The sequence below is a fragment of the Harpia harpyja genome, chromosome 6 (assembly GCF_026419915.1).
Source record: "Harpia harpyja isolate bHarHar1 chromosome 6, bHarHar1 primary haplotype, whole genome shotgun sequence".
Classification (NCBI taxonomy): Eukaryota; Metazoa; Chordata; class Aves; order Accipitriformes; family Accipitridae; genus Harpia; species Harpia harpyja.
The window spans coordinates 13,561,974-13,575,451 of NC_068945.1; the positions used below are offsets into that span (position 1 = coordinate 13,561,974).

Consider the following 13,478-nt stretch of genomic DNA (forward strand, 5'->3'; position numbering starts at 1 on the left):
GCTCAAGAGCTGCTCATGTTCTTTGCTATTATTAGTAACCTAAAGTAACTTAATGGCCTGAAGCTTTCAGAGCTGTGTCAGTTACCATAAAGGGGTGATCAATAATTCTGTCCTGGTTTCAGCTGGGATAGAGTTAAGATATCTTAAAATATCACCCTTCCTGGTTAAACCCTATCATAGGTTATTAAACAGTAGCACAATTTCAAGGGATATTTAAGCACAAGAAAAGGATCCCTTCTATTTTTAGAGGGATTGTGTAGTACCTCAAAGTCACAAACTTTTAAATAATGGAAAAAAAATCACCCCCTTCTTATCATGATGGACCACTGACTTTTCTCATCTGTGATTATGCCCAGAAAGTTAACACTTAACTCATTATGTCTGGCAAAACGTTAACACCATTAACACTGGTATATATGAAAATAAAAATGTTTTTGAACTTTCAGGAAATACTGCTTGCTGGCTGCTTTAGTCCAAAAATTCCTTTCTGGAAGCAAATGAGGCTCTTGTTAGAAACCCGTAAGTATTCTTTGCTGCTGCTTCACTGCAAAGATTCATGCTTTCCCCAGATAATCAGTATGTGGGGACAACTCTGAAAAAATGGGTGTCTCGGATAGACAGAGCACTCCCTAGAAATGGTATCTGGATAAAGGTTTCTGCTTCTATGCTGTTCAACTGCACATTTCTTCCTAAACACCACCTAGCCACTAGGAATTTAACACTTCTGACCCACTATGACTTGTGGAGTTTGCGCTTAAGAGTTGCCTTTTAGAGACCATCTAGGTTAAAATACAGAGCAGGACAGGTGTGCAGCAGTCATTATTCAGTATTATTGTAACCTGTGTACACTGGGCCACCATCTGACAAGAGACTATTGGGTTTTCTCCACATTCATTGTCATTCTGAAGGTTTCAATGTGTGGAGAAAAATCTGCAAGTTGCAGAATTCCCAATCCTGTCAACAGAAGCTCATTGTCTGGCTAGAGATGGTATAAAACTGAGCTTCAATATTTTTCTCTGTATTAAAAAGATAAACTAACGTTGCCTGTATAAGCCTTATTTGGAAGTTTAGTAGGAATCTAGCATCTTGAAAATTGGGGTCTTAAAAGATTTTCTTCAAGCATGTTAAGACCAATAAATCTCACGTCTCAAAAAACCAAAATCAAATTAAAGGTCACCCACTGGCTGAAAGACCTGTGTTTCCATGTAAAGCCCCAGGCCAAATTTCTTGCTTGTAACTGCTCAGTTCAAGACAATTTCCTCTTTCTGAATACTTCATAACAGAATGCCAGCTTCCTACAAAAGGAAAGGAAGCAAGCATTTACCTTAAAAAAAATACGTTTTTTCAGCTGAATTCACAAAAGAACATGTAGTTATTGGCCAAAGTTCGTACACTGTCTGGTTAAAAAAAAAGTTGTATATTACTTATAAGTATCCACTTATATTGGTTATTAAGCATAATAATAGTAATTTGCATGTACAGACAGATATTTTTTAACCATGCATCCCGATTTCAACAGTGTTATGTAAGGTAAGCAAGAATCATGAAGGCAGTCTCCGGATGGCATTGGTCTAGAGTTTTGCTTCCTTAGCACACAAACAAGCTTTAAAGTTTCAGAAGAGACTCCTGAACATATCATTAGGTTCCAAAGCAAATAGTTTTGGAGATCTATAGTAATAGCAGATCTATATAGACCAAATAGGTCATTTGCTCTATATTTTAGTTTTTCTGTTTGAAGACAGAGTAACTTGTAGAAAATCAGTCATTGGCTTGGAAGTTTGAAGAGTAGATTGTCAGGAAGTTTTTTGAGTCTCCCTCTTTTCAGTATATGCATGTAAAAAATACCTTCACCACATGCTACATGCATGTAAGTAGCAAAATGCATTCCTATCAAATTTCTAATTCGTGTCACTGATTTCTCAGGCCAGAAAATGTTGGAAACCTGCAACTGCCCAGCAGAAGGGTCAATAATATATTATTCTATTTAAAAGATAGAGATGCTGACCTAAAAAAGGTAAATAATTTTTCCACCATTACACATACTTATGTGCATCCATAATTATATCTAATCACCAACACTCCACTCTTTTCAAGCCCTTCTTTGGCAGCACTATATGAAAAATGAAGTTTTCCATGTTCTAACACAGGATGTCTTGTCACGGATCTAACACCAGAAAGGACTATGATGACCGCCTAATCTCTGTTTAATGCAGACAATGAAAATCACATGGTGATTCCCGCCTTGATCTCAACAACTTGCAGTTAAATGACAACAAGTTACCACAGATAGTTTCCCAAGACAAAACTCATTCCAATGGTCACTGGATGTGTTCTTTTTGCTGGTGTGATACGGGGATGGGGTGAGAAAGGACTTATGAGATGGACACTTGCTCACCCCCTTCTGAAGGTATATTCAAACATCAATTTATTTTCCCTAGATTGAGAGCAAGCAGTTGGCAATTCATTGATCTGAATAATTTTTGAAGAAGTGACCTAGCGATGAAAGCTTACATGTTTCCTAATTTACTTTCTTTTGGACAACGTTATACCAAGAAGAATCAATGGTTTTTAAAAAATAAATAATTAAGTGAATAATATTGGCAGTGAAGAATGCCAATAATTTAAGCCAGGATTGTACGTATCAGCACTAAATTATTCTGCTTTTATCTATAAACTCATTAAAATGTTAAATGTGTGTGTGTGTGTGTATATATATATATATATATTTGGCCTCATTATAGCCCTTTTTTAATGCTCCAGGTAACATATTATATTGAACTTGATGTTCCACATGGTGATGCATAACAGAAAGGAAAAGAAAGCCCCTACCCTTTTTTATTAGAAATCTGCCATCTGACCCATATATTGACAGACTCAGGCTGACAGCATACCAACGCAAAGCAGTTAATTGGTACTATCTGTGAACAGAGTCAACACACTGCCAGTGAACACTGCCCAGAACAAAGTTTCTGCTGTATTGCAAACTTTGGGTTGGAAGTAATTCTAGGTGGTCCACTGGGAATAAAGCTCACATTTAGTAGCACAGGTCAGTATCATTAAAGCTCAGTAACCCACTGCAAGGTTGCTTAAATTCAAATAATCTGAATAGGAATGTCCCTGGATTTAAGATGGTGATAAAATTATGTTTTCTGTAAGGACTACATGTCCTTACAGACAATATTTCTGCATGTCTGCAAGCAAGAACATACACACACACAAGTATGCATCACATGTGCATAAACACACACCAACTGTGATTCTGGCTTTTATCAGCCTACTCTGGGTTTCAGTGATAATGACAAGAATCCAGATCTAATTCATTTTACGCAGTACTTTGAGTGGTTTTGCTCTTGTTACATTTCAAAACATAGAAAGGCTAATAAAAAAATAAGAATTCTCTACCCACCTGAAATAAATAGCATTAAATTCTGACAAAACTGATTTTTTTCTAAAAAGGTAACCCTTGGTCTTTTTCAGTTGTGTGTTCTCTACAGTAACTCACTAGATATAAGTACAGGAGCAAAGCAGAAATGTTCCCCAGTACATTTCAACTGGAGTTCAGCAATAATATATGCATTCTCAGGAAAGCAAATAATCTCTCTTTGATTATTACTGCAGGTTGCTACATAAAAGGATTGGTGGAATTTTATTCCTTCAGGGATGCTGAAAGAAAGAGGAGGAAAAAAAGACGACATACCGTTCGAGCCAAACTTTGCTTCAAATTATTAGTGTTGTGTAGTCGAAGCTGAATGCAGGTGGTTGCCTTGCGAAGACTTTCATGGCTGCCCAAAGTATGATTACTGTAGTTTGGGGGGGGGGGAAGACAAATAACAAATAGTTAGCTCTGCTTGCCACTTCCTTCTTTTTTTCCCTTCTCTCCTTCTCCTAAAAGCACCGGTGGACTAAATTCTAAGTGCAAAGCAGATTGAATAGTATAAAAGATGTACTTGGCACCCACTTCCATGAAAACTGATGGTGTTTGGTTCTGGCATATCTTCTGGTGAAACAGTTTAAGAATAATTGCTTAGATGTATCTTTGACCATTAAGTTCTGTAACAGAACAACAATGACAAAGAGAAAGAATATCCTAAACAAACTGCACGTGCTCCCAAACCTTAAGATTATTCATGCATATTCTTAAAACCAAATTAGTGCAATTTATACAAAGTATCTTGGTTATGAATGCACCACTACAGAACGACTTGTAGTGTTTGATACCCAAATTGAAAAATCAAATATTAACTGCGAGTTTGAAAATCACATACATTAAGACAGGTGGCCCTTGATTCTCAAAGAAATCAAAGTTCTCACCCTGTACAGCTCACATAGAGATGGTAAAACAAGCTGCGAGTCAGTCTTCCTCCTTCTCAATCATATGAGAGCTAAGGTCAGGCACAGAGCTGTACTCACTCAGCTGGAGTGGCTTCTACAAACTACTCTGCTGGTCAAGGATGCTCTAGCACCCCATGACAGGGGAATTCCTTTTTCTTATTTGCCTCTTCAGAGTAGCTTTTAGTCCACTTATCACTCTTGGCAACTTCTTCTAAGTTATAATACAGCCTTAGTATATCACTCTTAAAATTACTTGGAACAAAAATAATTTCACTGTTTCCCTTCCCCTTTTTGTTTTAATCAGGTGAAATAATGCAAAAACTATTGCAGAGTTAAGGCAAACATCTTTTTACATTTAAAAAAAATCCTTTGGGATATAACAGGTAGGAAAAACGACGCTGATTTTTGCAAAGGCAAATTCATCACCAAAGCAAGTTAATACGCATATGTATCATCAGTTACAACTCTAGCGCATGTTTAATTAGATTCATGTTGCTTTTTTCAAGCCTGCAACCACAAGTGCCAAAAGGGATATTCCATATTTATATAGATTTACAGCATGGTAAGTTATTTCAGAACTCCTTGGGCCATGAAGGAAAGATGATTCTTTTCTGGTTTGTCAAGTGCCATGGAAAACCCAGAATTCAGATGTAAACTGTGTTTCTTTCTACCTAAAAGGGCTTTTGATGGAATGTCTGCATAAAACTGGCTGGATTTATTTCCAAAAAACCACTCACCCTATGAATAAATCACGGAAAGTGTGACTTAGGGGAGAGACCCGTATCTCACACAGCAGCAGAGGTCCCCAACAAAAATGAATGGTTAAACTTAAATAAATGTGCTGTACTTATTGCCATTCAGCACAATTACAGGGAATTCATATATCTTGTATATGTTCTGCACCTACACTACACCAGAGTGAAGTAACTTACATACTGTCCATTAGAGGTCACAAAAGGAATAAAGCGTAGATGTAAGAGTAGATATAAGAATTTTTTTTTTTTTAAACAAATATATTAAAGGCCACAGAGGGCATACCTATTTCCATCTGACGTAACAAATACCTAAAACAAGGTCCTCTGATAGTGCTTCCATATACTTGCAAAATTCCTTGATTTTAAGAGCATGAAGTACAGATGTAAGACAGAGAAGATAACACCAACACAGTGAAATACCTGCACTGGTGGAAAGCGTATCACTGTTTTGCCTCAACCCTTCTTAAATCCCTTTACAAGCAAAAGTCCAAGAGATCAATTCCTAGTTCCTGAGACTATACCAATTCATAGATTCTCTTCTATTGCTCCTCAGCTCATATCTGTGTTGTGCCTACTCATGGCTTTCTTGAAACTTCTTCCTCTCCTCATTTTACCCAATCACGTCGGCCTCATGACTCTAATGATGAACTCTCCCATGATCCTTGCATCCTTTAGAACTGCCTCTCACTTGGTTTTTACCTTTTACCCTGCCATTATTCCTGCTCTTTCCATTCTGCCTTACCTTCAACCTTAGGACAGGTGTAGTGACAAGAAAATTACAAAGAAACACATCTGTGAGTCTTGAGTCGATACCTCCAGCATACAGATTCCTATTGCAACGCCAACATTACACCAAGCCAGTGACAGAAATTGGTATCGCTATACCTATACAGAGGAGCATTCTGCTAGTGTAAATTGGTATAACTATACCCTCCTCTGTAGTTACAATTTTGTACCACAGATGCATAAAAACTACCTTTTGCAAGTATAATAATTTCATGTCATCATGCTTCCAGGCGAAACAAGCTACACCAACAGAAGTTGAATTTTGTGGTTATAACTACATTTACACTAGTTGTTTGTGTTAGCTCTGCTGTGTCAGGCAGATACAATACATCATCAAATCCTTTATTGACAAAGCAATGCTGCCTGAAACATTGCAGTGAGAAGTACTGGCCATACAGTTGACTTCATACAGTTGACTTCATGAGTGGATTTAATTTGCACAAATACAAAGAGAAAAGTTTTGACAGGTATTGTGACACAAGAGACTAGACAAAATGGATTAATGCCTCAATAAAATAATGTAGAAACCTGGTCTAGATAAGAAGTGAACTACAAGAAACAGAGATGTAGCTTTGCCATAGATTGACAGACTACCTTTTAGTCATACCTCAGGCTGCAACATACTATGCAGATCTGCTACTATACCTGTACTACTAAGATAAAAGTAACATAGCCCCCTTTGGAGGATAGCATAATTATTAGTAACTAGTTTACAGTGCTCTGAGCTCTGTAAAGGAAACACAAATAAAAACAATACAACATTATTAACTCAACAGTTTTCCCCCTGTTTTTAGCTGGAATTACTAAGTGCAGAATACAGGTTTGATGAGAATGTCATGACAAAAGACATAAAGCAAAAGGCAATCTTTGTCTTTAAGAGACATGGTAATGAACTGGTCAAAGCAACGTGTCTTGCCTGTAGTCCCACAATATATCAGAAGCAGAAAAAGGGAAAATTCCTCAGTCACTTGAGACTCCCTCACCACTAGATGATTTTGCTTCCCCACAGCAAGGTTCTCTGATGTGATATAAGCTCCAAATCCTAATACAGTTCAATCAGACTTTTTTTTTTTTTGAGAAAGAACTCAGCTGAGCAGCATCTCTGAATGAAAAACTTAATCTGCAGTGACAAGAGAAAATGAAGTTTATTTTTTAAAAGAACGTATTCATCCAAAAGGTGCTTGCTTCTTATGATCCCAATCTGCATGAATATAACTCTGCCCAGTGTATAATTAATAGCTTAAACTTCAATTTGAGTGAAAACCAATTCTTATTTAGCTCTCAATTCTCAGAGAATAGAATTAGTAAGGCAAAACATGTCATCAATAAGGTCACAGGCAAGCATGTGAGCAGAAATGATAAGCATTTAGACTTTTCTATTCCATAACCCTGCTTGCTATGTTAGCTAAACTGCAAAGCAGTAAGATAACTGTGCAAAAAGGCATGTTTAGAAATAAAGCTTGTAAATATCCTTAGCCTACATTCCTTTGCTGGGTCTGCATTAATGCAACCTCTTGCTAGCAGACAGATCAATTAAAAAAAAAAATTAAAAAAAAAAAAAAAAAAGAGTGCCCCATATTCTTATACACACTCATGTGCTTTGTTTTATTAGGCATTTCAGGATGTCTGGAGTTTGTAGCCTGTAGTTATAAAGGAAAAGGAGTCTAAAAGGAGGATTGATTCATTGCTGCCACATGAGAAGGGTTGGGTTTGGCTTGCTGCTGGCATTGAGAGCTAGGAGTTATTTGACACAAGCTGCTTAACCCCAATTTACTTTATTTTTATGTAACATCTTTCATGAAGGGCATCATAAAATCATTTTTAGGGGCATCCATTTGAAATTTAAGGAAAGATAGGAAACTGTGAGAGCAAGATTTAAAGGTAGATGTAGAAGGTTTGGATGATGGGATGATATAGCAAAGATTTTTTAGAAACAGCAGATGTCCCTCCAAAAAATAAAAGATGATCGTGAACAGAACAAGTATAAGGGAGTGGAGAGCACACCCACAGCTAGGAAACCCAAAGAAGGAGGATGTATGGACACATGAAAATCAGAAACTTCTGTGAACAGTGGTAAAAACTGATGAGACAAATACGGGGTTTACTCCTCCCTTCTTTCAAGGAGTCTCTGTCTTTCTGACAGGGTTCTGCCTCCAGATGCACTTACACTGAACGTCTGAAAAAGGAACTGCAGCAAATCAACTGGGGAAGTAACTAACGTACATCTTACAATGACAGAAGGGGCAGGGACAAGGTGGCAATGAATCCTGATAGCTTCTAGAGGCACTGTAAGAAAAACTTGAGGGAAAAGGAAGCATAAGAAGAAAAAGAAAGCCTGCAGGTTGAGGCAAGGCCAGGATTTCTGATCAGTAAACAAAATGAACTGAAAGACCACAAACAAAATGAGATTCCAAATCAGAATTTCACAGATGGCCATGTTAGTTATGGACTGACCTGCAGCCTATATGCAGCCTTCTGATTTTTTTAAAATTTGGATATTTGAAATCTGATATTCTACTTGTGAGTCAGATAGGATGTGAGCTCAAGGATATCTCCATAGGAAGGGAATAATGGATGATGAAATCTTGTGGTGCTGAGTGTAATGGTCATTAGCACACAAGTATTTTTTCCCCATCTCATTCAAAGCTAAATAGATTCCAGAAATTAAGTCTTTCAGGTGCTTCTGCAGGAGGCAGGGTGAAGTGCTCATTAATACAGTCCAATATAACAGTAAATGAAAGCTTCTGACAGAACTTCACAAAGTTGTCTGGTTCACTAAACCACTCTGGTCTGAGAACAATTCATCATGTCACTGTTTTGGCTTCACTTTATTTTTTTCTGGATTACAATAAGGCAGGAGCAGCAGAGTATTTATTCCTTTGCTGTCTTATAACTTGGGGAACTTCTACTGGAATTCATCCCTGAACAATTTCCAAATACTTTTCTGAGGAAGAGCTCTGCACAAGTACATCAAATCACTCTGTTAGCAACTTTGCAAGGAAAGCAATTTGCACTAAAAGATAGCCCAAACATAGGAAAAATTTCACCCTGAGGCAACTCCTCAGGCCGTGTTAAGCTACCCAAGGGATCATTATGGTCTGAGGATTCAAATTTCAGATACAGCACTCTGATGAGGAGGCAGAAGAAAGGGAGCCAAAACTATGGCATAGTATAGAATTACAAGCTTCTGAGGCCAGAAGTGCAGCTCAGTGCTTTCTGCATGACAGTGAAGAAGCAAAGGCAAAAAAGCTGAGAACATTATTGACCTTGTTTCACTGCTAATGAGACGTGCAGAGATTCTGCAAGTACAGGAATTTAAACAGTCCACTATTGAGGCATTCTTCCCAACAGTTAAACTAAAACTGTTTAGAACGTGCTGTACACTGTACGGAAACGCACTGAGCTCAGCCTCAATACAACAACTCATTATTTCCATTTTCTTTAGCAATTAGTTTGAAATGAGAAGAGAGTCTTGAAAATAAAAAAATGCCCTGGCCTTCTTGCACAATTAACAGATCTATGTACCACCTGATTCTCTGCTCAGCAGTTCTAGCGTTGTAATGTTTCATGCAATGCTCTGCTGTACCAGCTCCTGCTTCACAGAGATTTAAACAAGTAAAGAGTGGGCCTAGAAATGTTGAAGTCTCCATCTTTAGTTGCAAAGCATAATTCATCATAAACATCTGAACATTTGACCTGTGTACCTGTGTAAGTATACAAATGTCCAAGCTGGATATAGAACAAAGTTAATTTACACAGTGTGACACTTGCTCTCACAACTACATTACTTCCATTAATCAAGCTGACTTGCTCTGGGCTAGTACAGGTAATCTTTACACTAAACTGCAAATATGACTGCTTCTAAAAATTTCCCTTTCAATTATAGATGTATACCATTTTATCTAACATTTTTTATGTCTCTAACAGATGAGCTGTGATTCTTGCAGTGCTAGCTTAACGTGTTACCACAGAGAACTGCCAATTTCTCCCCTTCTGCTGAAAGTCACTGTCCCTACAGCCTGCACTTTAGCTGCTTCATCACAAAATCTGCTCACTTTTGCTGACAGGTGAATTTAAGCTGCCGGGGGCAAGAAACAACTAGCTGAGTCCAGTAGTGCTTTCAACCATCACAAGAGTTTACCTAAATGAATGCAAATCAGAGCATTTGCTTCCTTACTTGTAGACTATGTACATTCAGAAAGACCTGTTTGTATGAAAAATGTGGTTTTCTTCAACTTGCAGTCAGCACCAAAGCGTGGACTTCATTTGCTTTTACTACTGTTGCAACTGGATATGAAGAAAAATCACCTGCTATGTAGCTGTATAATACTGTTTCTCCTCTCTTCGGTGATTTCCACCTTTGAGGATATGCATACCCCTTCATGCTTATAACACTCCTATGAGATACTGGATGTAGCAGCATCCTTGTATTATGAATGAGAAAGACGAGAAGGGCAGTGAAGTAAAACAAATTATTCAAGGCTGCACAAAGCTTATATAAAGGAGCCAGGATTTTATTTAAATCCTCGTACTAGAGCACACTATCATCTCTGTACAACATAAGTACTGTGTATTCTGGGAGTTTCAGAAACTATACATTAAGTGTTTGGAACATAATACTCTAACTCTCCCTATGGTTCTGTTTACATGGCATGTAAGCAGAGCGCATTAAATGCACAGCTTTTATTACATAACACATACTCAATACCATCTCGTAATGAGATACTTACTTTTGTAAGAATTCATCAGACCCGCAAACACTTAGAAGGCATTCCTCCTGGACTGGGTATCGATTTGTGCAACGGAGGATCTCTACAATTAAGTCATGAGTGATACAGCTAGCTGTAAATAAAGATAGCAAGAAAAATTAATAGTAGCTTGCTAGAGAATTCCAGGCTAGATACTTGAGCAAAGAAAATAAGAATTTCTTTGTAATGCCTAACTGCTGCTGCAGACTAGCTCCATCAAGAGGAATTAGATCAAGCCACACCTGATTTTCTTTTTTTTTTTTTTTTTAAATTTTGCTTCAAATGCTTTACAAGTCACAGAATCTACGTCCATTTAGAGGAAATTGGCAATTTGTTAGGTAGCTAGGATGAAGAGCTGAGCAACTTTCCCAAACAGAAAGGAAGAGATAAATGATACTTTTTTTTTTTTTTTCCTGATTAGTGTCTTGGTACATTTCCCATGTGCGAACATGGCCTGATGCAAAAGTTAACTCTGTTGCCGCTATGACACAGAAGGCTCCAGAATTTTACTTGCTATTGTTTCTTCTGTGCAGACGTTTTTGGCCATAACCAAGAAGTAAATTAATGCTCACATGCATTTTATATATATGTAATATATTATATAATATAAAATGTATGAATACATATAATACATACACATTAAGAAGTTCTATGTCAGTTTGTACTATCTGCTGTTCAGAAATATTCTAGCATTTTGATAATTTTCTCCAGTGCCACTTCAGCTTTTTAAGTCATTTTCCAACCCTGCCAATACACTTCCTCTCTGTCCATTTTAGAAGAACTGATCAAAAAATGGAAAAGAATAGCTGCATAATGTGGCAGTTAAATTGCAAACATGTCTGATAAGTTTGGCCTTTACAGGCATGGAGAGCACACTGCACCAGCGTTGATGCTGCAAGTCTGAAACACCTCTCTCTAGCAGAAAAAAAGATCTGACCCTTCAGTGAAAAGTCTTCATGTAATGTACTGAGATGGCGTTCCAATGCAAAATAAAGTCTGGACTTCCTCCACAATTCTCAGGCTATCTCATTGTCTGTAGCTGATAATAGAAAAGCCAAAGTAGATCTGCCTTTCAGTTTTTCATTCATAGTATTTCTTTATTGCTTCAAAATTAGCAGGTGTAAGAGCTCTTACTAGAAGCTTTAAGTGAACTTTTTGATATGAAAATGGAAACTACCTACAGTTAAATACAAATCCCCAGAAACTAAACTTGTAAACCAGACTTGTGTGTTGACTAATTTACACTGGTCCAGGTTCAGAGAACTGGTTCAAACTGAGTGTAACCAACCAGTTTCATTGGGTTTAATGGTCTTCTGAATTACCCAGTCGCCCACAGCAGCCAATTCATACCGGCTAATCTGGTTCAGAGTTGCTATGCTATAATTTTAGAACAAACCAAGAAATGCAAAATTGTTTTGCAGGGAAGCTTAAGGGAATGCAATACTGAAAGAAACTTCAGAAAACAGCTGAAATTTCTAGGGGAGTGGGTAGTGACAAAAACTAAGCTGAAACACACACAGTTGGTTACCACAACTAGCTTGTTTTTTGCTTTGGTTTGGTTTTCCTCGGGGTGGGGGTGGGGGTGTGGAAAAATGCAGCAAAGGATTCAGAAGTGCCTTCTGAAAATTTCATTTTCTTTGCAAAGCCATTTTTCTTTTGCTTAGAAAGCCACTTCAATTGAACATTTTCTACCAGTTTTACTAGTTTTAAACAGCTAGCCCTTCGACAACTTGCTGTTTTAAGCAACTCCATATAGCTGGTTTGACATGTAAACTGCTGTGCCTGTTTGCTAAATTTATACATACCAGAAAAGGAAGAATGACACAGAATCTTAAATTAAAATTGTAACGTGCACTTTTTTCAGGTCACTCATTGGAAAAACTCTGAAACTTGCTAGTATTATTCATTTACACTTTGTAGACCCATTTTCCTTTCCTTACTCTGCCAAATGTTTTTGCATGACATAACAATTATTTATATTTGATGAGGCAAAAAAGTGTACTCCCTCCCCTCACTTCAACTATACCTTGCTGTTTACTTAGACTGTAAGCAAGTTTAAGATAGGGACTGTTTCTTATATCCCCTTCAGTTTTAGCTGTGCGTTCTAAAGCTTTTTTGTAAATGAAGTTAAGCAGACTGAAAATCTAACAATCTGTAGGGTAAATGATGCTATATGATAAAACATTTGCCAGTAGTTAAGACTTTTCCATTACAGGGAACTTCAATGTAGATCCCTTGCCTAGCTGACAGAAGTGCTGGAAATACTACCATCTGGTCCAAGTGTCCCAGGACCTTTGGCCGTTTGTTTCATGGCATCCACAAAGTATTGATTCAAGATGATACAACCTACTACTTCTCCAGGCTTTCCAATAACTATGTAGATGCTCCCAAATGAAGCAACCAAACTGATATGAATAAATGGGTAAGCCTTGGCTACTTTATTTATGAAGATTTTTATATATATATATATATATATATATATATATATATATTAACCGATATTCTTAGAGCTTTGGATTTTCAGTTTTCAACCCATCAAACAAACTAATACTCAGCCTGTTACAGCTAAATAATTCCTTGACAACTGAAGAAATGATTAAAAAAAAGAGTATCACTTAATGAATCAGCACAGAAAGACAGGGAGAAGAAGATCTAATTTATTTCATTTTTGTATATGTGGCTTAAGAAGTAAAAATTACCAGAGCTGGAATCAAAGATTCTCCCATTCACCACAGATACAGGATGCACAGGAGCAGTGGCAGCTTCCCACAGTCACTAGTGACAGAATAATTTAGGTTGGGAAGGACCTCAGCAGGTCCATCTAATCCAGCCTCCTCCCCAAAGGAGGATCAACATT

At 37.4% G+C, this 13,478-nt stretch overlaps 1 protein-coding gene across 1 annotated transcript in view; it reads right to left on the reverse strand.

Annotated features, from left to right (window-relative positions):
- The window catches only part of PIK3C2G (phosphatidylinositol-4-phosphate 3-kinase catalytic subunit type 2 gamma), a 211,250-nt gene that overhangs the window by 182,826 nt on the left and 14,946 nt on the right, over nt 1–13,478 (reverse strand). Inside the window, exons 5-6 of the mRNA XM_052790705.1 lie at nt 10,604–10,715; nt 3,698–3,800 (exon numbers count right to left, since the gene is read on the reverse strand). Coding sequence (XP_052646665.1) covers nt 3,698–3,800; nt 10,604–10,715 — 215 coding nt within the window. The remainder of the gene's footprint in view (nt 1–3,697; nt 3,801–10,603; nt 10,716–13,478) is intronic.